The sequence below is a fragment of the Neodiprion pinetum genome, chromosome 3, assembly GCF_021155775.2.
Source record: "Neodiprion pinetum isolate iyNeoPine1 chromosome 3, iyNeoPine1.2, whole genome shotgun sequence".
NCBI lineage: Eukaryota > Metazoa > Arthropoda > Insecta > Hymenoptera > Diprionidae > Neodiprion > Neodiprion pinetum.
In genome coordinates, this window is record NC_060234.1 from 4451322 (window position 1) to 4479009 (window position 27688).

Below are 27688 nucleotides of genomic sequence, written 5' to 3' on the forward strand. Positions count from 1 at the left end.
GCAAAAATACAATAACTACGACGGTAGATCCAGACATAAGTTAATACAAGGACCCAAAGTCACTAAAACTAAGTTCTGCAGCAGTCCTTTACATACTGCAATTAAATTTTTCAATCTGTTACCAAACGAAATAAAGAATTTACCTATATTGACCAAGTCGATTACATATAAATTGAAAAAATGGTTAATCGGCCACCCTGAGCATCTATCAACGCTTTAGTAGAATATATCCGTCTTTCACATTATTTGTAAAATTTAATACTCGAATCATTTAAAAATCTTTTAAAACATGAACTAATGGCACTTCTATGCTTTTCGCTCAATTACATGTACAAACTGTACGATGTTTCTTAATTTTGAAATTAAATTTAAAATTGTTGAACTGGCATTGTTAGATTATATGCCTTTTCACCCTTCCCGAGCCTATGCACAGAAAACTTTAAGTTACCTCTATAGGACTATAAATGTACTTTTGTATATTACTTCTGTATATTATGTATATTTATATTTAATTGGGAATAAATAAATAAATAAATAAATTTCGTGAAAAACTTCAAGTTAATTGGTATCTCTAGATTCATATCTCTAACGTTATCGGTAAATCGTCATAAATATATTTTAGACATCGCTCTTTGAAAGTCAGTTTTAATTTTCATATGATATTTGCCCTCGTTGAACCGCACGACTTGGGCCAAGGCATTATCACAATTTCAGCTTATTCATATTTGTCAACTATCGCATGTCAATCGTACCGACCAAAATTCCCAAAATTCATACACCAACATTTTTCGCTGGCAGCTATATTTTTATTTATTGATTGATTTTCTTTAATTCATACTATTTTTACTCGCACCGTCAAAATCACCGTAGCTTTTACGTTGACGAAAGAATTCAAAAACGGTTAGCGCTGGGAAAATTTTCTGTGATCAGTACTCGGCCGGTAGATGAGCCTGTCTTTGAGAACGCGTGTTGCGCGATATAAGACAAAAAGAACTCCGTTAGGGTAACCAATTTTATCAATCAGTCATCGGTCAACGGCTTTCAGCATCAAGCATTACTTTTCGATAATTACCGCAGGAATCGTAAGAGATAGAAAAAATTAAACTTTTCAGTCAACAAACAAGGAAAACAAAACGAGGAAAATATCTTGATCGGTAGAATCTAGAGAACACGCACGCGACACAACGAATTTGATATCATGCTCGTTGTTAAAATTACAGCTGAATTGACTCAACATTTCACTCAATTGTCGACTGTCTACACAAGGAAGGAACTTTTTAAACATATTGTGTCACTATTTGCACGCTCTTGTTTACAAGAATTTGAAAACCTATTTTTAATGGTTAGGGAAAATCCTATGGAGGATTACGACACGAATTATTCTTGTACAAGTTTTTAGTTCACTTGAAAATGGTCAAAATTCTAGGAATTTTTTTATAATAGTCTTCGCTACCCGATAACAATGATCAAAACCTTACAAAAATTGTATAAATTCCTTGAAAATCACCGAGACCCGGTGGAATATGAATTTATTTGAACAGCCTAGAATCGCATATACAAACAGTGTTTATGGATATCAAATCGCAAGTGGGAATTACCAATGTTTCGTGTTTTGTTTTTTTTCTTTTTCTCTTCACGAAGTTACGTATAGTGCAGCAAATTTCTGCGACGTAAATTGGATGTAAAAATAAGGAATAAATTACCAACTATCTGCAGATTTGCGCTCTAAAAAGATTGCCCGTTTATCGTCAAGGTATGACCCCTGTCCCCTTGAGCGATGAAGTTTTTTCCCGTATGTGGGACATTCCAAGAATAATCGTCGTCGCAGGGATGAGGAGCTGATAACTCGTACTTATATCAGAGCCACGGAACGAATCTCGTACTTGAACGAAGGAATTTTTTTTTTTCCATTCCAAGTAATTTTTCAAGGCCATGAAGGGTGCAAATTCTACTCAAAATAAGGGTTTTTTGTTTTCAACGCCGCCAAAAATGCAATTTTTTTTTTTTTTTTTTTTCCTTCGTCCAAGTACGAGTTTCAAACATCTACTAACAGAAAATTTTTGGTTTTTGCATTTCAGATGAATCTGTCATGAGTTATCCTGACTACGCCGAGAGAACTTTTTTTTGAGGGGTCATAGCAGACGACGTGTCCACGCCTTAATTTTCAATATTTTTCAATGAAAATTTCACAAACTACTTATAAAATATGTATCTTTTATGTGTTAAATTGTTTTTTTTTTTTTTTTTTTTGAAAACTTCCTATTTTTTTTTACGAAAAACTGTCGAAAAAAAGAGCCACATTCGACAATTTTTGATCAAACCGCCGCCATTTTGTCAAATTTGAAAAAAAAAAACCCTCCATAGCGCGATAGCGACTTTCCTACAGATCAATAATCTTTTTGAAACTTTTTTTTCAGATCAAAATTGCGGCCGTCATCGTGGAAACCGTGCAGCACCTTTTTTTTCACGTGAAATTACAACAATTTATACAACAATGATGCACTCAATAAATAAACTTTAAAAAAATCATTTTGTATTCTTCATAAACGTATTTATTTATGAAAAAAAGAACCGGACCGATTAGTTTATTTGAACATTAAAAAAAAAATTCGCGAAAATCAGTGATTTTTCGGAGGGTCACAATGAGACGATCCCTTAAACGTATCATGTCACTATTTGCACGCTCTTGTTTACAAGAATTTGAAAACCTATTTTCAACGGTTAGGGAAAATCCTATGGAGGATTACGACAGGAATTATTCTTGTACAAGTTTTTAGTTCACTTAAAAATGGTCAAAATTCTAGGAATTTTTTTATAATAGTCTTCGCTACCCGATAACAATGATCAAAACCTTACAAAAATTGTATAAATTCCTTGAAAATCACCGAGACCCGGTGGAATATGAATTTATTTGAACAGCCTAGAATCGCATATACAAACAGTGTTTATGGATATCAAATCGCAAGTGGGAATTACCAATGTTTCGTGTTTTGTTTTTTTTCTTTTTCTCTTCACGAAGTTACGTAAAGTGCAGCAAATTTCTGCGACGTAAATTGGATGTAAAAATAAGGAATAAATTACCAACTATCTGCAGATTTGCGCTCTAAAAAGATTGCCCGTTTATCGTCAAGGTATGACCCCTGTCCCCTTGAGCGATGAAGTTTTTTCCCGTATGTGGGAAATTCCAAGAATAATCGTCGTCGCAGGGATGAGGAGCTGATAACTCGTACTTATATCAGAGCCACGGAACGAGCGAACATCTCAATATCCGAGGGATTTTGTCGTGGTACGATGTACAAATCTGCAGTGATTCTCGTTGCGCTGATTGGAACGGCATGCGCATTTCCACCCGCCGACATCCTGCGAAAATCGGTAGCCGAGGATAACGTCGATGAAAAGGCTCCGGAAACCCTGTCGCAAGTATCGGAAGTCGAAAATCAGAGGGAAGATGATGGCGTCCGGGAGTCCGACAAGGAATCGACCTCCGAATATCGTCTTCTTACCGCTACTATGACGATTCCGGAATTCACGATAGTGACAGCAATACGATCCAATCAAAGTACCGAGGTGAGACCAAATCTCGAATCAGAGTTGACAGCGTTTAGGATTCAAATTTGCGGATTATTTTTTAAGCAAAATTCCGAATCGTCGTGCTTTTGAAGAGTCCGAAAATCGATAGTTTGAATTTCAAAATGGTCGAGACGATCGCGAATTATCAAGGTTTCGAATATGCGGTTCAAATTGCCGATAATAACTTGAATATGGAATAATCTTCAACGATTACGGAAAAATTCGAGAATACTCCCAAAAATGAAAAATCTTCAGCATTTCGACCGTTCTAGAACTCGACCGTTTGCAATTTCTATTCGACCAAAAAGATAATCAATTCCAATTTTTATCCGCATGCACTGAACAAGAACTGAACTATAGTTTAGGACAAATGTAATTATTTCGTTCGCATGATGCAAGAGCTACGACAATTTTCAAACAATTAACGGAAGCATCACGTTTAAAACGTGGAAAAATTTCTTTCATTTTATCAGTTTCGGAAAAAGGAAATGCCAATTCAAATCGCGAGATTGTTCTATACGATAAATATTTTTCTGGTGTAGTCGACATTGAGTTAGGAAAATACATAATTGGACCAGAGAAATTTTATTCTTGAAACGTTATTTTTTATACTCTGAAAAAATAATGCATCTTCTCTGATAATTATTAAAATCCAGATCCGAATATTTGTTACTACGGTGTCTGAAGCATTTCCACAATAATCGCTCGTTTTAAATTTCCGATCCGATATTTCGACGAAAGTTTGAAACGAAATATGGAACCCCACAATAAAAGTATGGCGAATGTGAGATCAATACGCCTCGATAAGTAGATTCCACCACAATTGATAGAGTTCATTATTTCGTTATTCAATGATAAAGGTTTTGCTACAAACATTTTTTCTCTCAGTTCAGACGTTCGTTTAGTGTCGGCGCGTTTTTATTTTCATTAAAATAACGTTGAAAATGAATGAGAAACTTTATAAAAGTTGCTAAATTTTTTGGAAACAGGAGAATGAAGAGCCAAAAACGTCATGCGCCGAGGGTGACGCGTCCTGCGATTCTCTTGATGAAAATACACCACGTCAGAAAAGACATATCGGATTGTTCCCGCCGTTTCCGATACCACCATTGCCGCGGCCCAGGATAAGATTTCCAGGCGGGCATGTTCCGCCGATTTTCAGACCAATTAATAAACCCAATAGAAATTGTTTCGGTCCGGGACATATTCCGGCTTGCAACGTTCGTGGTCCCTGCAACATTCGAATGAATGAAAAGCTTCAAAAAGAGGTTCAGGCGTTGACGAAAAAATTGCAGGAGGCGGAGAGAAACCTTGCGCTTAAGGACCTTGCAATCAAGAACAAAGAGAAAACAGAGCAACAATACAAGGTGCTGCATGAGGTACATAATACAGAAGTCAAGATCTTCAACGAAAAAATATTCGATTTGAGAAAAGAGTTAGATCAGCGATCCGCGAATTTCCGAACAACGGTAGAGGAAGGAAAGAAAAGCTGCGAGAAGACATTGAACGAAAACAAAGAAAGAGAAAACCGGGAACGTGAGACGCTGCAGGAGGCACATAATACAGAAGTCAAGATCTTGAAGAAAAAATTAGCCGATTTGAGAGAAGAGTTAGATCAGCAATCCAGGAATTTCACAACAACGGTAGAGGAAGGAAAGAAAAGCTGCGAGAAGACATTGAACGAAAACAAAGAAAGAGAAAACCGGGAACGTGAGACGCTGCAGGAGGCACATAATACAGAAGTCAAGATCTTGAAGAAAAAATTAGCCGATTTGAGAGAAGAGTTAGATCAGCAATCCAGGAATTTCACAACAACGGTAGAGGAAGGAAAGAAAAGCTGCGAGAAGACATTGAACGAAAACAAAGAAAGAGAAAACCGGGAACGTGAGACGCTGCAGGAGGCACATAATACAGAAGTCAAGATCTTGAAGAAAAAATTAGCCGATTTGAGAGAAGAGTTAGATCAGCAATCCAGGAATTTCACAACAACGGTAGAGGAAGGAAAGAAAAGCTGCGAGAAGACATTGAACGAAAACAAAGAAAGAGAAAACCGGGAACGTGAGACGCTGCAGGAGGCACATAATACAGAAGTCAAGATCTTGAAGAAAAAATTAGCCGATTTGAGAGAAGAGTTAGATCAGCAATCCAGGAATTTCACAACAACGGTAGAGGAAGGAAAGAAAATCTGTGAGACGCTGCACACTGAACATGCCGCTGAAATTGAATCAATGGAGGAAATGTTGATGAAGGAAAAGCAAGTTTCAATCGGCTTGGAGGAAAAATTGACTACGCAAACCACCGAATGTGCTCAGAATCTGGAGACAGAGAAGGAGCGCTGGGACAACAGACTAACCGAAGAAACGAAACGGTCGAAGAAAGAACTCGCAGAAATTACAGAACTACACGAGATTTGCGTTGCCGATAAGGAGAAGAAGAACAAGCAAAGAAAGGAACTGAAATCATTCGGACTTAAAATTTGAAAAGTTAGAAATACGCGTATCAAACCCTTCGAGACGTGAAATGATTTCCTGAATATCACTAATCGGTCGTTACTTTCATTTCTTGTCAAATATCTGGGAAATAACTTACTGTGTAATATAAATTTTGTAATATTATAACATAGACAGTTTTTGCCAACTCGTCGATGTCCGGTATTGACATTATGTTTATACTGCGTGGAAGAGAAGAAAATAAATAAACAAAATTTCTCCAAATCTACTAATGCCCTCAGTTCACAATCCCACGGCACAAACACCAATGCACAAGTTTCACTGGGTAATTTTAGATCTACTCCAACTGTTTGAGCGTATCACACGTAAGATAACACGATCAAACTGCGCGCGACGTTCGACCGCGTTCGCTGGCCGCTCGTCATGCGTTAATGACGTCATGCTTGCTTCAGTTATTCCCCCCCCCCCAACCGCCCGCCACCGCGTTTGGACTGCGCATGCGCGAATTGTGTACGTCAGATTGCCATTCTTCGCACTCTCAGGCGTAAAATTGAATCTCAAACTTCACAATCCAAACGACAAGCAAACATTTTGCATTTTTCAGCTACTAACAAACGTTTTGGACTGTCTAAAATACATTCATTTATGAACGTGGTAACTTAGAAATAGATGTTTCAATTTGAAGGTAATTCTGTGCCTTGATTTCTGTCTGACCATAGCACCTGTGCTAAACCGACAATCGGTACGTTAGTCACCCAGTCATTCGGGCAATGAGCTGTGAGGCTGCCGGAAATTTTTTTTTTGTGTGCCACCAGCAGGTAAGAACCGCATTTACGAGATTATCGACAGCCGTAAAGTATAAATATAAAACACAAATATAAGATTTTTTTTTCAATCAGGTACCCATTCTGTTAAGAGTAAAAAACTTGAGATCGTGTCATGAAAAAGAATTGAAACATTTTTGTTTTGTAAAATAATACTTTCCCACATTGGTGCAATTAGCACTTCGAAACTGTTCTAAGTTACGAAAAATGGTTAAAAAAAAATTACACGAGGATCATTAAACACCGACCAAATAAAGTGTTTCATCCCTCTTCTTTGTCTCATCAACCTTTGCAAAATAGGATTCATGAATCACGATAAGAATTCCTTCGAGCCATTACTCTTTCATTCATCTTTTGTTTCCACCTTCTTTTGTCTTCGTTCTTTCCCTGCATCTCAATAAGCAATAAACTGAAAATTATATCTCCGAATCCCAATTCGTTAGATGCGTGATGTATGAATAATATTTATAATTTAGGTATGAAGGTACACGTAATACGTTTAACGGAAAGCGGTTACATAGAAACAGTCGGATGCAGCTTTATTCGAGAAGGTGATCGTCTCTGGGGAAATATTCGAAGGAAAAAGAGCCGCCCAAGCATTTTGCCATTTGTGGATTCCGCGGCTCTTTAGCTCGCCGGACAGAGTTTACCGTACTTTGCTAATTAGGACGAAAACTTTTATCATTATACGGTATGCGCTATGGTCTATGAGGCGAACGTTTTTCCGCGTCAGAGATGCGGAGTGAAAGCAAAAGCAAAAGAAAAAAGAAAACGAAATGAGAGGTAAAAAAAAAAAAAAAACTAGGAAAAACAAGGGATTAAAAAAGAAGAAAAAAGTTTTACCTAATTCCATTTTACGACAGTTGCACGAATCTACATCTAGGTGTAATTTACGCTTGAAACTTTGAACGCGTTCTGATGTGTGTGTGTATATATATATATATATATATATACACACACAATATACATACAGTGCGTTCTATGGCAATTCGATCATCAGGGATTTATAACACGACTGTTCCATTCCCCATCTTTTTTCAATTTATTTATTTTTTTTTTATTATTATTGTCTGTCAGACATCGTGAGCAAAACGAATCGGACTTTGAGGCATGAAACTATTCTTCCAGTCTCAAGAAAAATAAACAGAAAAAAAAAAAAAACGAAATCATGAAACCTTTTCCCAATACCGTCGATTCAGTAAGTAACCGCTGCAAAAAGAGACGAAAACAATTGTGGATTAAACAAAATTGAGGGGAAGATAAATTGGCCGTTAGCTTTGTTCTGAAATTCCGACTATTGTGCAAAGAATTTATACCGCAGTGGCTGTGTAATAAATAGATAGGTAAATATAACACACCTTTAAACATGCAAAAGTTTTGTTCATATAATTATTTCACGACGGCCGCTGGATTACAAGGGTTGGATTTGGGATGCTCGGAGCAAATATTCCGCTAGATTAAACGTAACCGGGCAGATCATTCGCGAAAATGCGTTTACACATCGCGTTACACGATTAATGCAAGTATACGTGAGATAGAATTCATCGAGAATGTTATTCGTACTGTGGCGTAATGGGAATTCCATCATCCATTCAAACAATTATAACGACGACGATAAATTATTGATTGAGAAATTGCAGAGCAGCGCGCGAATCTATTCGTGTGTATTGGACGTGAAAATGTATTGAAATGAGCCGGAGCTGTTCTATTATTCGATTGATTGCTATTTCGAGAGAATTTCCAAATACTGATTTATAGAAAATAAAGTTCATTGATGAACAGTTCGACAAAAAAATTTCATCGCTAAATCGGACAATTTTTTTCAATGTAATATTCCAAATTGCTAGAAATTTTTGCAAAATCTACACAATGCAAGCTCCATTTTATCGCATGGCACAAATTCTTCACACTTTCGTAATAAATTTCGGCTAACACAGGATGGGCACAAAGCTAACGTGACGGGAGTGTAAAATTTTTTGTTTCTAACATAAAATAAATATCTTAAAAAGAAAAATCTTTTTTTTTTCCTCGTTTGTTACCAACTCTCTCTCTCTCTCTCTCTCTTACAGTTTATAAAAATCCTCGACTATCGGTGGATTATGTGTTACAACCTTGGCGTTTTGTCTGTTTACTCAAAGATATTCGGTTTTAGAAACTTGTCTACGTATACGTATATTCGTATTAGCAAACAAACCCTAAGAGGAGTGAAACTCGGGCAATCTGGGAATGAGGAAAACCGCTGATTCGCTGATGGAAACGGTACATATATAACACTGGCTCCCTATCCCAACGATTGCTTCTCCTTTTATATACAAATACTACATAGGTAGGTACATGTATAACTATCGCTGCAGCTTCGGTCATCGGCTAAAGCCGGATACTTACATAAGAACCTGGTGCAGGAACGATAAGCTCCCAGGAAAGCGAGAAACTCGAGTCAGACGTACGTGAGGCAACTTCAATTCGGTAAATCGGAAAGAAACCCTTCGATACAGTTTCAAGCTTTACACACCGCCTGCAATACGCAATTCACGATTCATTTTATTGGCTTGTAGTTTTTTTTTTTTTTTTTTTTTTCTTTTTCCATCATCTTTTTTCTTTTATTTCATTGTATTACTTATCCGTTTAACCCTCGCTGCGCGTTGTTCCAAAGTCTAACAAGGAATCGAGTTAATTACTCAGTGAAATTGTACTTCTTAAGGTTATGTAATACTCCTAGCTTTACCGACCGAGCAGACTCACACCGTTTCTCGGTCGGCAAGGTTAGGAGTACTACGAGACCTTAACCGTATGATTTCATTTTATTTACCCTAACCGAAGATTACAGTTCTGGGTGGAAAATGAAAATTAGTCTCGTAACTTTATGCCGAAAATATAGTATGTGACACTATTCCTTTCATCGTGGTCACTCGAACTGTAATATATTCCTTGCGTCGATTGCAATAATTTCTATAACATAGATAATTGGATTTTTAGATATCTTTAAAATCACTTTTTGAAAATTTAACGTTTTCAAGGCATCTCGAGCAATTCAAGTTTAAAGAAAAAATAAAAAAAAAATATATTTTCAATCTAAATCGATTGTACGCATTATTTTCTGCGCTTTTAGGCAATCGCAAGAAAAATAAAACAAAAAAAAAAAAAAAAGATCGGGGAAGAAAGTAAGAATAACGAGAATCGAAGCTGTTTTCTGAATTTCTTTACATTGTCATTAATCCACACATCGCCGACACTTTCGTGTAGATATACATTATTCGTACGCCGGTTCTATTATCAGACTTCCATTTGGCGAAATCGACGAGAATGAGAGTATGAAGCACACGTGTCGAGCCGCACCTGACATCCACTATATACGAACTGTTTTCTCATCGATACACGAGCAGCTATTATATATATATATATATATATATATATACCGATACGTTTCACCGTGCGGAAAATATTCGTGTGATTCCTTTTCATCGTCTTCTTTTATTTTCGCTGGTTTTCTTTTTGACAAAGAATTTCTGAAACACTGCGAATTTCCTTGGGTCACAACGGTGGAAGCGTGGATTAAACTTTTTTCCCTTTCTTTTCGGGTATACATTGCATTATGAGTAATATTGATAAGATTTCAACGCGAGTGAAAAAAAATTGTTTTTCAAGCTATATTTTGACGTTTTAATTATTTCAGTTGAACATTTTCATGACATCTTCAGTTCGGTGATAAATTAAAAGCGTATTTATAGATGAAAATGATCAAAGTGTATGAAAATAAATTTTTTCGTCAAGCTTGAATTGAAAAAACAAAATTTGAATACAATAGACCGGTCAAGCATAACGAATTAGGTGAAATGTAATTTATACGAAATAAAACCATCACCACAAAAATTTCACAAATAAATTTCCAGTCAAGTTTGAAAAAACCGAATCGAGGCAAACATTTTTTTTTTTGTTTTTTTTTTTCCTTTCAGAGGTTCGACACTTTGGTATATACTTTTTCTCAACATAAAATGATCAAAGGTATAATTAACCGATTCGGTTCTCAGTTTTCCTCTCTCAATTCTTAAGCTCTCGATGCTTTTTATTCACAATCAGTTTACAGGCCATCCGGGAAAATTATTCGCAAATAGGTACAGGTTTCGAGAGTGGTTAAGTATTCATCAATTGGCAGCGACAAAGCCGCGTGGTTGAAAGCTCGCCTATCAGACATTCGCAGGTTTATAATCCACGACTCTACTGTAATTGTTTCAACGAAAATGCGATCGATAATTCAGGATATTTTGTTAGAATTTCCATCCCGACAGCGAATCCGGTAATTTTAAACGCGAATTTGATGATATATAAATTGGAAACGATGAGAGAGGTGAAATACCGAAAGAAATCTTGCGGTTTTATTCAAAATCCGTGGCTTTGGAATCACTGGTCACGAATCTGATCTCAAAATCCTGAAATTCAAATTACTGTCTTGCAAAAACTGTCCCACTAATCACCCTTGAAAATATGAGATTTAAAATCAAGTGTTCCAGTAAATTCGTACAAAATAGTTCCTGGGATGAAAATGAAATCGAACGAATTCCACTAAATCTGTAAGAATTTTCGAAGCGATTTAAAATGAATCGTCACTCTTTATTTACAATTATAGTATTTTGTATTTTTGCATTTTCAAAGTAAACTTCGTGTCTCACGAGTACAATAATTTTTTTACAATAATCTCGTAATGAAATTTTTTAAAAAAAGAACGAAACTACCGATTTTCAGCGTTGAAGCTGAATGAAAACGCGTAAAAAAAAAGGTTATATTTATTATTTCTTTATGGTTCTGACAGACGAGTCTCCCGGGTTTGATATTTTTACCTCGTAACTCCTTATTGCTTAGGTAGAAATTTCAGCGTTTAGCTAAGTAAAGTTTCATGCGTCACAAGGGACCTCTCCTACTTTACGCCTGCCTCACTATACTTTAGTATAATATATAGTTTTACACGTATACGTTATTACAGGTAGAATCGCTCCATTTCCCCAAAGTAAGAAGTTACAGAAATTTTCAAACTCCGTTCAAAGAAGATGATAAAAATTTTCATTTCGTAAACAATGCAGAGGGTCAAATTAATACGTTGTTAAAATTTCTCTGTTCAAATCATACTTGTCTTTTTAAAATTTTTCCTATCAAAACGATAAAGGAACATAAAAATTGTTTTTTTTTTTTATTTTATTCAGGGAAACCCAGCGATCAGAAAAGAAATCTTTAATCAAAAACTCAGTTTTATCATCCGAGTTTGTAATTCAGCGTTCAATTCTCATTCATATTTCTAAATTAATTATCTTACCAACGAGCATTGAAATATGCTCGCTTGTCCAATAAAAATCCCAATATCGACTGCCAATTAATCAACGGTTTGTTTTTTTTTTTTTTTTTTTTTTATTTTTGAATATCGGAAAATTAACATTCATATTTTTGTCTTTCGTACTTTTGATTTCACGATCCGTATTTTCATGCATCTCTTTTACAAGAAATTAAATACGCGTATAAGTATTTCATTCTTTTCATCATTTTTCTTCTTCTTTTTTTTTTTTTTTTTTTTGCGAAATTTGCCGCCGGATAATCCAGGTCATGTGTTCAGTTGTAGACAAAAGCTGATCACGCTGAGTGGGAGGAAAAAAAAAAAAAAAAAGGAAAAACACCGCGTGGTTTTATCCTCTTTAAAAGTCGTTGGTATATCTGCGGAATGAAAAGACGGTTGGTATCGGATGTCCAAAGCAGCGGTAACCTCATTAGAATAATACAAGCAAGTGAGTTTTCTCGGGTGAAACTAAACGGAGCGTTAACTTATTCCGTTTTCTTACCGCAAGTGAAATATTTTTTTTTTTATTAAAAGTCTGCGCAACGCGTTGAAAAATTCCAGAAAAAAAAAAAAAAACAACTCGTCCGTGCGTGAACATCTTTTATAATTTATACGTATAAAAAATGGAAGTCGAACGTTCCAGGATAAATTGCCAAATCGATTAGCCTCGAAAACAGTCGTTGAATTCGATCGAATTATCGATCAATTACTTTTCTCTTTTTTTTTTCCTTACTTTTTACATCGGTTTTGGGTACATTTTTTTCTAGCGATACACAAAGCAGATGTGATTTATTTATTTTTTTTTTTTTTCTTATAAAATTATATCAGCACGAAATTGTCAAAAGAACGTTCATTCCTTTTGAACTGACATCCGATTTCAAGCGTCGTATGGAGCTACATAAAAACTTGGCAAAGACTTTGGCATTCGGAAAGAAAATTTTTCAAATTTTCAAAACAGTTGTTTCGAGAATTGAAACGAAATTTTAGATCGGAATTCAGTGTCAAAGAATGAATTCCAGAAATGAATTTTTCTGCAAGCAATTGTTTTGTTGAAAATAAAATATTTCTATTCGTGCAGAGGGAAACTTTTCTTTCAATCCTCAAGAAAGAGGAAAAACGGCACACGCCAGATTTTTTTTTTCTTCAAGAATCAACCTGCATCTCGGATAATAAAGCTACGCTTTCATGTATTCTATTCTGATTCTGAAAAGCAGATTTGCGCGTATTGAAATTGTAACAATATGTGTACGTCGAGTCCTTTAATATGTCGCGTTTGGTATCATGTCAGACATCTATTAAACAACACACAAGAGAGAGAGAGAGAGAGAGAGAGAGGAAAGGTCTCCGGGAAAAGCGTGCGTTATATAGATATGGGGCATTCCCTGCCAAATAAACTAATCTTCGAAATCATTTAAAATGATTCGTTAATGTTTTCACTACATTTTTCATTTCCATTTGAAATTTTAATATCCGAAAATTACGTTGACGCCTTGCCAAAAATTCGTAATGTATTCACAAAAATTGTAGTACTTCATTTTTGTCAACGGAATTTGAAGTATCAACGATCTTTGCAATAGACTGGATTCTTTCCTTCTTTTCATTTTTCGAGAGCAAAATTTAGTTCAGGTTATACGTCTTTAAAATCTTGGATGTGTTGCAAGAAAAAAATAAATAAATAATAATAATAATTTTACCCTCTGCATAACTTAAACGTGCTTTAAATAGAGTGAAGAATGTTTTGAATTTTTTTTTTTTTGAAACTTTCAATGCGAATACTAAATTTTTCGAGTACCTACTTCGACGAACAGCAAAAAAAAATCGTTCCAACGTCGGGACAAGCCTTAATATGATTGGAATCGAAGAATGAAATGTTCCGATAGCAGTAAGAAATAAATAAATGGAAAGAAACAAAAAAATTGTTAGGATGAAAATTTGTCCAACTGACAGGGAACGCCCCATACGTGAAGTGACGCGTAGCGATAGACGCGGGTTTGCCGGTTCCGCTGCTGCAGATTATACCGCGTGTGTAAAAATAGGTTGAGAGGTGAACGAGTTATGGAGCTTTCCCTGGAATTGAGTTAAATTAGTCTCAAACCCTTATCTTTATGGTTGCAACGAGCGCGGGCGTGTACCAAAGCCGCGATAAGAATCTCGACAATCAATAACCAGCATTATAAATGTATTTATCACTGGCAGAAGCTCGCAAAAGCTCGCAAAAGCTCGGAAAAGCTCCGAGTTTCGAAACCGGGGAGAAATTCGAATTGACAATTATCGGGATTTTCAGCATCTGGTGAGGCGATTTTTTTATCACTTCGGTCAAAACGTCACCGCCGCGCACTAAAAGCTTTTAATTTCCTTGCACTTTTGCATTTTTTCCTACCCCATTTAACTTCATTTTTGCTCTTAAAGTTTATACACAAATTTTCCATTCAATATCACGTGAAACACATTGTATGGAAAAAAAAAAAATCAACTTTGAAATTCATTAACTTTAGAGTCGATGAAAACTTTTTATTAAGATTCATTGAGAATTTTTTTCAAACTCTAAACGATAAATTACAGATGATAAACTGCATTCCGTTATTGCAAGCTCGTAAAAGTTATAATCTTCGGCAATGACAAAGAAGAGATTAGTTTTTAAAATACGACGAATATTTTAAATAAACTACATTGATTTACTGAAAGCGCGAGACTAAAAACAGACATTTCTTCTGTCTTGTCGTTTACTTTTTACTCGCTTGAACAATAACTCTGAATTCGTGCTAAATTTACAGATAAAATAGTAATAGTACGTATAATTACACAAGCCAGTCTGACGAATATCAATTAATCCGAAACATGCAATAGAGAAATTAAAAAAAAATAAATAAATAAATACCACGAATCTTATAAAACTATAAAGATGATTTCACGCAAGAAATATTATTAGTTCAGCGCTATGTCATCTGTATATTTATTTTTCGTTTCCTTTAACAATCGTTAAATGAAATTTTTAACTTTGGAGCAACGATGAACGATACGAATAATTTCGACAGGGTGATTTTTTCTTTTAAGGAATTTTGAAAGAAGTGGGTCGGATATGAAAATATAGAAATATTAAAAAATAGAAGAGCCACAATTATCAAAGAAGCAAAAATTTGATCGATAGAATCAAAAAATGCAGAAAGTGGATGTATGGAGATGTAAAAAAAAAAAAGGAGAAAAATAGAAAGGTCAGAATATAAAACGCAAAAATATGGAATCGTTAAGAACTCGTCTCGATAATTCAGAATCGTGTGCATATTATAGATTTTGCAATTCTCCGTCTTGACCTTCGTCTAATTTTTTCCTTCCGCACACGGACTTGCAACATTTTGACAACGCCACGCGTTATATCGTCGCTTCTTTGAAAATTCGACGTTTTTTATTTTCAAGTTTTTTACTCCCACCCAAGCCCCAAGTTTCGAAGGTACGGCGATTCAGGTAGAGTTCGAGAATGCGAGTGACGGTCGAGGGATGAAAGCTACTAGAATCCGAGTCACCCCCGCGGTGCTTGAATGACAATCGATGGAGAGAATGCTACTACGAGAAAGATATACGGGATCACATTTTATAAATTGATACCGAGGTGAAATCCAGAAAGGGAATGAACGAACGAAGGAACGGATGAATGAGCTGAGTGAACAAATACACAATGCGCGATATTATATACAAGGGGTGAAAAACCACTCAGGTAGGTGCCTTGACCCCCCCCCCCATATATTATATTCTAAGAACGCTCGGATATACGATCGCGTATCTATTCAATATTCGTACCAACCCGTCTTCGACGATGTTATATAAATTTGCGTTGAAATGTGCGTACAATGAAAATATTGTTGTAAAAACACGCGCCGATCGAACCTCCGAAAAATATGAAATTTAATACTTCACTCTACAACCGTTGCTTAGGAAATTTGTTTCTATTTATTATTATTATTTTTTTTTTTTTCTACTCATCAAACATTATCTTAGACGAAAAAACTCGGTCAATTATACACGGTGGGAATTATTTCAGCCTGGATGAATATCGGTTAGAAATTCAGTGTAGAAAATTGCGTTATTTAATCGGTATGATTTCAACTAATTGATCTCTGACTAATTGTAACACGTGAATATAACGCGTAAGAGCTTTCGAAATAATTTCAAATTGTTGGGATCAAAGTAGCGTCGCATTTCGTATGTTTTCTGAAGTTTCTAGCACAATTAGCTACCAATTTAACAGCGAATATGAAGAAAATATAAATAAAAATTCCGATTATTCGAGATATGCTGAGCATTGATTTGAGAATTTTTCAATTAGTTGCAACTCGGTAACGGAGCGAGCTTGCGATTTAAAATCAAACTCAAAATTCAGCTCGGACCTCGAGAGCAAGGTTTCGAGTTTGTGTGTAAAAAATTTTGGTGAAACGTTATTCTCAAAATTTATTTCGCAAAATAATCAGACAGGCCAGTAACATTTTCAATCTATATCCGGATTCCGAGTAAAATAATCTATAATCACATGATTTATGACAATTAATAATCATTGAATCGAATTTTCTCTTCTGTCCTTTTTTTTCCTCAAATTCATCTTTATAAAATCGTTTGCCATAAGTTTTGCCTCATTTCCGAATGTTCAAACCTTGAGTCTGAGAGTCTAAACAGATTCTGGCCTCGAATCAATCATGGAATAATTAAAGGACGTAGGATGAATGTCACGGGAATTATACCGCCGTGTGGAGATTGAAAATGGCTCCGGAAACGAACGGAAACTACTCGAGTACTTAAAGGTTGAATAATCAACGTCGTTCACACCTAGTCGCATCCTGTCGTCGTTTATCATCGACTCACTCGACATTCTACAAGTTACCTACATTTAATTTTAACTTTTAACCAGTATAAAATGCTTCTAAAATGCACACTTGGCGCCATATGAAATAAGCGTAAAATTTAAATGAATATAAAATATGAAAATTTTACCATTACACACGGGGAACTTTGAATTTTCAGTTTCACTCTAGCGTTGCGTTTTTAATCTTCATCTACAATTGTTCATCATTACCGTGTGTTGTTCGATATTTATTTATTTATTTATTTTTCAACTTCTTTTTTTATCCAGCTACTTTTCAAAAGTTTTCCATGATTTTTCTTCTACAATTCACGGATCACGAACTTCCCATAACAGTTGGAAATAGTTCTTGTATAAAATTAATGTGCAGGAGACGAAGTTAAAAAGGATCGATATAAAGCATCGAGTTGAATGGATTTTATCACAGACCGAGAGGGGATTTTAACTTCCCAATTATAGTCATTTCGCTTACACTGCAGAGTGTGTAATTTTTTCTTTTCTTTTTTTTTCTCTCTCTCTCTCTCTCTCTTTCCATACACACGTTACACGAGATTGCGAGTTCTCGGCTCTCGTTGTAATCGATATTCACATGACTATTATCGTTACGTGTTTGGCGGGGAGAAATTTATTCAGCTTTATAAATTGCTTGACAACGAAATCGGAATAATGCCGATGCGTCGTAACCATGATTTCTCCTTTACTTTCACTATCCCGCAACAACACCTGCGTAAAGATGATTTTAGAAAAGCGAATACGAACATACGATGCGTGACACGTGTAAACCGATAATTTCATCGCGAAATTTTCACAATTTTCATACCGTTTCTTACATTTCGTTTTCTGCTTCTACAGAGAAAACAAACTAAATAACACCGCCTCTTTTTTCCCATTTCTTTCAATGAAACACTGAGCGATCGCACTTGTAGCCTACGTTCGTGCGGTTAAAAGTGTTTCTCGAGCCACGAAAATTAGAAACATTGACGGTGAAAAGAAGAATAACGAAAAGAAAAAAAAAGAAAAGAAAAGAAAAAAAAATGGAAGGTAAAGAACTGATTTTCCCATCCGTTCGTAGACTTTTTTCGCAACGACAAAGAACCCAGCAGACCCGCAGTTTTACGGTCACGGAAGAGAGCGAAGAAAGAGATGGGAGTGAGTGAGGTTGAAGAAAAGGTAGTGAGTGGCGAGAATTGAAAATGGAAACTTAAAGACAAAATGGAGGCTGCCATTGGCAGCAATTTTCGCAAATTGCGTCCCTCTAAGTGCGGACGGATGAATGGAGAACGTTGAATGGAAAATGGGTAAGGTTTGATGCGCCGGGGTTCGGGAACGGTTTTCAAGCCCCAGGGTTTCCGGCGTCACGTGACATGCTTAGACAGCGCTTAATCGCTCCCTCCCAATTTCCGGCTGTAATATGTCCCCGTTAATATTATTGCATCGAAACCAGCGGTAAACTAAACTCCCCATGTCGCAAATCCACTTATCTCAGACGCCCAGTGTACAAACTTCATCCGCGAGATGAATTCACCGGCAGGCAGTTTCAACTTGAAACAGAACCCGGGTACAGACTTCCCAGACGCCCGAACTTCGTGCCGGAATTCAATACTGCAGCAGCCTTGATCTCAGAGTCGTTGAATAAAAAATATCCAGACCGTCGCTTTTGATATTTTTTTTCGCTACGCCGACCGTTTTCAAAATGACAAAAAAAAAACGGGCGTTTCACAAACCGTGATTCGGGAGTAAGGTGTTCTGGAGATTTTGTCATTAAACTCAAAGTTTAGCTACAAATTTCAGCTTGGTTTACAATTTTTTTCAAAAAATCTCCAGCACCCTTCGTTCCCGAGTTATAAGCGAAACAAAAAATTTTGTCGATTGTTTTCGGCGTTATTTGATAGGCCGTAAATTTGGAACGAATGGTGCTGGAGAATTTGTAAAAAGCAATAAAAATTCAGCAAATATTTCAGGCTAAATTTCGAGTGTTTTTGGAACCCTTTGACGCATTTCGTTTCCTACTTGTATCCCGTTGAAAAAAAAAAAAAAAAAAAACAAATAAATAAAATAACAATGTCCTTCGCGATGTTGAAACTTTGTTTTTTTTTTCCTACAATTTCATTTGATATCTTGTAATTTGCTAAAGCGCTAATTAAGAGCAGGGTGAAGTAAAAAATGGAAAACAAACATAAAACGCTGATGCTAATGAAAGCTTTATTTGTGCACCTGCCGACTTTCAGTGAAATATCGTGATTCCGTCTGACACACTGCTGCTGCTGCTGGCTAGTGATTACACGAGGTAAACATTATTTAACCGGGTACATCCGGTGTGGAAGCGGGCGCGGAGCCATTCAGGGATTATCGGGGCTTTGAGGTATGGATTACTCCATGCGTGTCACTCTGAAACTTTTTAGTCGAAAATAGCGTCTTTCATACTCGGGGTTACTCTAAAAAAAGCTGTTTTCAATAATCCCTCTACCCAAGATAAGGCTAATCTCTGTGAAGCAAAAAAAAAAAAAAAAATCAAAAAACAGGGTAATAGAAACTCTGGCGACGCGTCAAAACACGAGTGGAAAGAAAAATAATATTATACTCTACGCTGAAGAGAAAAGAAAGAAGATAAAATGAAAAAAAAAAATGTATAATAACGATAATTAGTGACACGAGCGAAAGCTCAAACTTTTTTTCAAATCCCCTTTGTAGTTCGTTCGCACGCGTTAAAAATTGTTCTACATTCGGGCGCAATAGCAGAAAAGTGGGTCAAATTTTTTCATTTTTCACAAATCTCCAAGTATTTCACAGAGAAAATTCTTATATTTACAAAACTTTTCAATCCCTGAATATTCAAAAGCTCCTTGGAATTTCATTCAAGTCCAGCATGGAATTTTTCTCCGGAATTCATTTCAATCAAAGTCTCGGTAAGTAATTCTGAAAATCGTGAATGAAAACGTAGTTGGAATATATCGGCGAGAAACGGAATATCACGAATCGCGAATTTTTCCTCTACCGCTGCTTCAATTTTGCAACGCGGCGTCGAAACAACGGCATCAACAGCGTACATAACCCCGAGGCATTTTTTCCTTTTAACAATGTTAATGGCCCACTAGTTGGGCTGAATTCTAGGATACAACGAGCACGTGTGCTTTACCTACGAACACGCTCTTTGCACATTAAATTTCGCAATAATACGCAGTGCCAACGAGAGTAAAAAAAACAACGCGATCGTTTCTCGCTGGGAAAGCACAACTTCCGACCGATCGATGCAACCTGCAGCGTAGAAAACGCAACAGCCTCGATATTGCACAGCCGCGGTTTCGTCTTTCCTTTGGATGTTACACCATTTTCTGTGTTTCAAATTTTATACATAATTTCGCAAATTTCTCACTCTATTGTCTAAAAAAAAAAAAAATAAAAAAATAACAAAAGATGACAAACCATGCGGTATACAATTTACATATATTGTCAACAAAATAAATATACAGAATCGTCTCCGCCAATTTCAAAAATAAGTCCAAATCTACAGAAAGCGTAAATTTCGGGTGAAGAAAAAAAAAAGAAAAAAAAAAAAAACGCTCGCAACTTTCTGGGAAAAAATGTCCAAACGGAACACAGTTCATTCATTTATTCATTTATTTATTTTTTTTCATTTAAAAATTAACATTTTCATCATCTTCATTTGTTCTCATTCATCGATTACAAATGCAGAATGGTTATTATGTTGCTGACGTCGAGTAACGAGCGATGATTTTTGTTTATTTTTATTCTTTTTTTGAAAATCGTTCTAGAATATTGTGTCGTGATCTATTGTTAGGAAGAAAAAAAAAAAAAAAAATGAGAGAATAAAAAACTAAACAACACGCAGTGAATAACTTGGGCGAAATTTCCACCGCCGGCTGACAATGAGTCGACAACTTTTTTCGACTTTTTGCAGTACGACCAAAGCACACGTTCAGTGTGCATCGCTGCAGAAGAGCTGCAAGCCCGGTGGTTTTACGATGAAGTTAGATACACGTAACTGACATAACACAGAGTCACGGAAAAGCGTAGGTCGGAGGTTTGGAGGCGGCCACAGTTCGCTGTACAGGAACAATAAGTTACCCGGACGGCACACTGAACTTTACGAGCTGCTACACAATGAGCACTGCGGCTCTTCGGTATACCACAGAGACAAACAAGACAGCTTGGGATGGATATAACCGTATTGAATGCATACAGGATACAATTTCCGACGGCGGAATGATCCGTCGTCTCTTGAAATTTAATGCGCATGCGCTTCGATACGAGAATAATTGTTTGTCAGGGCAGGCAACTGTCGGAAATTTAAACGAGAGTTCGCCGCGATGTACGTAACCTAAAAAATTTTAACACGCGTTGCTCTCCGACAACTTCGGCAGTTGGCCGGCGACGGGTGTCAAAATTTTTGAGGTTACGTTCACGACGGTTGGTCACCCTGGCATGCAAATCTTCTCGGACTTATGCGCGTGCGCGTTAAGTTGTCGGCAATTCACTCCGTACGCGTATACATTAGAGTGTTTGAGAAAATGAAATGAAAAAATTACTATTCGTATACGTTGATTTTTTTTTTCCGAGATCGGGAATTTTTTTTTTTTTTTTTAATCATCACTTAGATTAATCTTGAAGAATATTCGCACTTGTAATATTAAGTCTACGTGTATCTGACGAGTTTTTCATTATTAATTCAAGTAACTCATAAGACGAAAATTCCCTAATTTTACTTCTTCTCCTTTCATTATTTATTACTTCTATTTTATAGCTCGATAATCGATCGGAGACTTAATATTACAAGAATAAATTTTCTTTACGATGAAAATTGATATTTTTATTGACGTGATCAATAAAAAAAGTTTTTTCCCCTCGCTTATTGTATCGTTCATAAATTGACGAAAATGTAAAACAGAAAGTAAAAAATCAAATGAGGACGATCCTACGCATAACGCAGGACGATCATCTTTTTCCACAATCTTTCTTGTAACCTAAACAATCTTTTTAAGGGGGCTGCCACGCTGGAAAATCACCATTTTCTTTTTTTTTTCAACCACCCGAACCATCCATCCATCAAACTTGGCTTATCGCACATTTCGCCATCCCCCAAATTCTTTCGGTCCTGATCATCTTGCTGCATAAAAAATGTGTTTTTTTTCGATTGTTTAATTCTGTCAATGAGATAAAAATTCGATTATTCATAAGGATTTCTTCTCATTTCCAGTACCCGAATATCTTTTCTCAAATATTTATGCTAATCCGTGCAAGTAAATTATCCGTTATAACGTTCTAGGCGCATTTTCAGGCCTCGAAAAGTCGGAGAAATTTTCTCTCAAGTTCCAAGTGAATTATCATTTACAACTTACGAAATAAAATTCTCCGAATTGTACAAATTTTCGGGTGAAAAAAAAAAAAAATCCCAAAAATCCAAGACATCCGTTCAGTTCAAAACTTGAACTTCATACAGGGAATAATAATCTTTTGTTATTAGTGAATTGTTTTGGTTTTTATTGTGTTTTTCCATATTAAAACTGTGCAATTTTTTCATACGTACAATTGTTTCACATAAATCGATCGATTTCAAAGTAAAGTAAAACGAAACAACATCGGAGCGTAATAAAATTATTCCAGCTGAATTCTTTTGCAGTTTCATTTTTACGTTACACTTTTCCGCTCGACAAGTTCGACGGAGTGAAGACAAGATTTTCCCATTCTGTCTACACGAGCAGGAAGAGTGCAAGAGGAGAAAAAAGTGGGTAAATAAAATTTTGCTCGATTCAAATGCATTCGTGTGATAACGCAGCGAAACGATTGCAAGCATTCCGCATGGCTACGTGACGCCACAGGTGCCGGACGGTTATTTTCCCGTCACGAAAAGATTTTCTGCTATTCATGGAATATATAAATTTACACAAATACGGCCACATCTATATTTATAGATCAATACGTCCTACCCTGATTAAATTCGACGTCAAAGCTTCAAGTTGCATATCGCTGAAAACACATTCCCTTTCATAAAACATAGATATTAAACAGGAGACGAGGTTTTTGAAAAAAAAATTCTCACCCAAAATTTCGTCACCCTTACGTAAGACTGTTCCTCGAAATTAATAAACAACACCTATATTTGGATAGGAAAATAAAAGTTATAACCTGTTCATCGAACAAAATTCGCGACTGGATTATCAAAGCGGGAGTAAATTTTCCAAACCTCCGATTACTTTCGATATTAAAATTTTGATTGGTAAATTAATTGGAAAAAGACAATCAGAATTTGGATAATCCTCGATTATAATCCCAAGCTATATTAAATATTTATCTTACGATTGGTTCGAACCTTTTTATTTTCATTGACGTTGCATGAATCTCTTCGACGTTGTAAGAGTTAACGATCGCGGAAATTTTCATGAAATTCTCGCAGGCTTCATTCGACCCACTGATCTCCAGGGTTTTAGCTTGTACTCTCCGCACACAGCCAAAGCCGTTAAAGTTGCCTGGCCCATAAAACAGGTACACCATGTATCTCACAATGGCTTATGTATATTCCTATACGTTCTATGCCGATGCAGTTTGAGGAGGATCCGGAAGCGATGGCAGCAGCCGCCTCTTGTTTACTGAGGATAACGAGTTTCAGAAGCTTGCAATACACGCTACGTATCGATAAATTTTCTATCAACTTATCGCAAATTTACTTAAACCCGCACAAACACGGACGTAGACGTATGCATGTATATGGAGCATTCCACGTCCATATACCTTCACCACCTTCGATTTTCATCATTTTTCATTAGGATCTTCCTACCGACCCAAATCGGTCACGGGAATTTTTCCAGATTTTCTTCAACCGATGGTGAAATTTATGACTGTATATAAATTTATAAACAATCACAAAACCAATTTCGGAAACGCCATTTTTCAAAGTTTTTCAAAAAATTCACAACGATTCCATGATTTAAAATTGTGATTGTCGAGCATCACACGATAATGGGATCTCCATGTTTAATGTTTTGAAAAAAAAAATTTTTTTTTTTTTTGCAAGTTTTCAATTTTCCCATAGCGGGAAATTTTTATTTATTTTTTTTTCTACAGCCTTCGTCATATTACTTGCATGATTCTGTGATCTATTTGGATCAGGGAATCTGACGCAAAAAAAAAAAAAAAAAAGAAAAAGAAAAAGAAAAATTCTTGCATGGAAAAACTGACAACTTGCGAAAAAATAATATTAAAATTTGAGATCCCATCATCGTGCGGTGGTTAAAAATCACATTTCAAATCATAGGACCCATGTAAATTTTTTTCAGATTCTTAAGAATGGCGTTTAGCGAACTGGCTTTTCAATGTTTTTTTCAAATTTTACCGGTGATTAAAAAAATCTCGTAAAGGCTGCTAATTTGACGTCGAATGCCTCATACATGTATATATATATATCGAGTGTATGTATACAATGTATCAGTGGCAAAGGGCTTTATATATACAACGTGGGTCATCTTCCAGCCTTGAATAAACAGTCAACCGTGTTCCTTCGATTTAATCGTGCTTTAGGATTGCAGTTTCCTTTCGTTTTTGTTCATTTTCCTAGGATATATGAGAAAAAAAAAAAGAAAAACGAATTCATCGTTCAGTAAAAATGCAACATTTATACGGTAACAGATTACGGAACAATCATTGGCGCAAAATATATATATATATTATATAAAAAAGAAAACAAAAAAAAAAAAAAACGCCTAATTTTTTTCGCAATCTTCACGAGAATCAAGGTTTAATGGAGAAATAGTTATAACGTTTGAAAAGTTGACCATAAACTGTGAAAGTATTTGAATTCACCGTTGATAAGGTTGGAAAAGTTTTATTGCATTTTTTCAAACATTTGGAAGAAAAAATTTCCAAAACAAAAAAAAAAAAAAGATAATAATTTCATCGTTTCTTTTCGAAGAAAAAGTAAGATCTCAATTTTACATTTATAATGTACATGGTATACATTGTATAAATTTTTTTTTCATCTTCAAACAAATATGTATTCCTGCTATCTGTATAAATTAGCAAGTATTTTGCAGATAAATTAGCAATCAACGAAAGTATTTCGGGGGGAAGAAGAAACTTAAAGCGGAACTTTTAAGGGCGCGGGTCCAACTCGCCTTGAATTCTGAAAGATTTTCCAAGTTTTCTTGATGGTTTGTTTGCTTGTTTGCTTACTTGTTTGCTTGATTGTTTACCGCTGACTCAGGCTTGTTCGTAAAATATCGTGAGCATAAACACAGAATGGTCGTAAGATTGTATTGGACAAGTTTTAGATGAGTTGGTGGAAAAAAGTTTTCCAAGCCCGAAAGTTATTGGTCAACAAAAACTTGTGACACATGTATTTAATAAAGTCTGATTCGATATTCGGACTGATATTTTGGTATCATTTTATTTTTCAAAAAACAAACAAAACAAAAATTTTTTTTTTTACAAGAGATTGATTTTCGTATTCTCATGCAACGAAATATTCCATCAAATAATTGCATTCGGGCCCGGAAAAATTTGATTTATCTGAAAATTGAATTAAATTCGAATTTACAAATTGGATTTATCAATACTCACGAAATCATGAGTGGTAAAAAAAAAAAAAAAAAACTGATTCCAGGGCTTTCATGATATCTGGGGAAAATCGGAAGATTATTTCCGCAACTTTTGGTACACAGAAATTTTAGTCCAAGTCAAGATTTTCCTTCGAAAAGATCACGAGCACGCGGATCTTAAAGCATAGACGGTATAAATCCTGTCGGAAAGCTACGTGCAGCATCAGCGGCACCTAAAACACAAACTTTATTAGCAAGACGCGGCGTCTGTTTTTTGTCACAGTGCCGATGAAATGAGGGAAAAGCACTAAACTATCTTTACGCCTCGTGTCGTCAGCTACTTGACTTATAGCCGGCGGTGAGACGTTAATTCTCCGGGTTCGTAGCTGGGTAATTTCGAAAATTCAGAGCGTACCGTCAAACTCCTTTGATACAAGTACTTGTTGATTATTTCCATCGCCAAATTTATATACGGATAATAAATTTGAATGAAGAAAATCCGCCTCTCAATTCGGGATCTCGTCTGATTTCGTTGCCACTCACTTTCATCGTAATATAAATGGGAAAAATAATTATCTGTGTAAAATTTCAAACACGCGTCGCAGTTTTTTTTTTTTTTTTTCTTTATACGCGAAGATTGAGAAATTTGAAAAGGATCGGAGAGAAGACACTTTTGTTTCTAAAAATAAGAACTGTGTTCCTTGAAACAAACTGCAAAAATGTTTCAACGTCGACTGGAAAATTTCTATCGTAAAATCGTGAGCAAAAAAAAGAAATAAAAGAAAACTAAATTTGATTCGTCAACGGTAGTTGACGCGAAAAAATATTCATTTCAATACGATCCTGTGTGAAAATTTTGAAATAAAATTCTCTCGCTCGAGCCAAGTAAATTATTGACGAACAGTTTGATATGGAAATAAAAAATAGCGAACTTTTTTTCTCACCGGTACGATTGGACGAGCGAAAGATTGGAGAGAGAGCGAGATAAAAATAAGCAAACGAGGATCAAGATAAGGATAAGCTCGCGTCTTATCGGTCGAAACTGTAGGACTCGGAATTTGTTCGTCGGCGATTTACTCGGCATCATCTCGAGATCGTTAAAGGGAATAAGGAGAGAAGGAGAAGGGTTTGACCGACGGTTTAAGGTATACGTAGACAAGTTTCCGAGCCGCGGAATCCCCTCGTCGTAATTCTGTCAGATGCTGGAAGCTACGAGGCGTTCCTGGTTCCTGGAGCTTTCCCAGCTTCCACTTTCCACTTTCCACTTTCCAGCTCCCGGCTACAAAGGAGAGTGTTTGCTGAACGAGGAAAAGTTCTCGGACAGGTCCGTTTTGGTTAACTCCAATGGGTAATTGACCGTGGGACATTAGAGTGGATTATTAACGGCGGGGTATATCGTGTACGTAGCTCGCTGGGAACGAATGCCCCAGAAATAACAAGCGACGTAAAAATAACCAACGCGAATGTAACCCACGCAAAAATAAACCGCGACAAAATTGATCCGCACAAAAGTAACCCACGCAAATACAATCGTACGACAAAAATAACCCAAGCAAAAATAACCAATGACAGAAATAACACAAGCAAAAATAACCCATGACAAAAGTAATGTAAAACAAAAATAACCCAAGCATAAATTCACCAAAAACTTGCAAAAAGAAGAGCCGTTTTTTTTTTTTTTTTTTTTTTAAATTTAGACTCACCCGCACCACTTGGAAAAATTAGTTGATTTTTACAAACTTTGTCAAATTTAAATAAACTTTTTTCCAAGCATAGAATCGAATGGGAAAATATTTTTATCGCTATGTTTGATGAAAATAATTTGCGACAAACGCTATAAATAATAATTGATTCAAACGTGAGGTAAGCAATATGATGCAACAACAACAACAACAATGAAGCACAAAGAATCGGTGTATGAAAACTGCTTAGATATTTCAAGCAAACTTATTTTTTTATTGTCCTTAGATCGGTGTTTAAATTTTTTTTCAGGAAGCAATAATATCGTGAGGAATAATTTTTTAAGCAACGATCAGAAAAAAAAATAAGTCTTGAATTTCTTGTCACTTCTGTAACGGTAAATATTTTCAATAATTTTCTGTACAATTATTTAGTTGAAATAGATA

At 35.8% G+C, this 27688-nt stretch overlaps 2 protein-coding genes across 2 annotated transcripts in view; one reads left to right on the top strand and one right to left on the bottom strand.

Annotated features, from left to right (window-relative positions):
- The window catches only part of l(1)G0320 (signal sequence receptor subunit 1 l(1)G0320), a 122351-nt gene that overhangs the window by 56217 nt on the left and 38446 nt on the right, over nt 1-27688 (bottom strand). The gene's annotated exons all lie outside the window — the stretch shown is intronic.
- LOC124214252 (axoneme-associated protein mst101(2)-like) lies at nt 3250-6279 on the top strand. The gene is made up of 2 exons (XM_046616472.2): nt 3250-3567; nt 4560-6279. Exons 1-2 carry the CDS (start codon nt 3292-3294, stop codon nt 6048-6050), a joined length of 1767 nt encoding a protein of 588 aa, XP_046472428.1. The 5' UTR covers nt 3250-3291; the 3' UTR covers nt 6051-6279.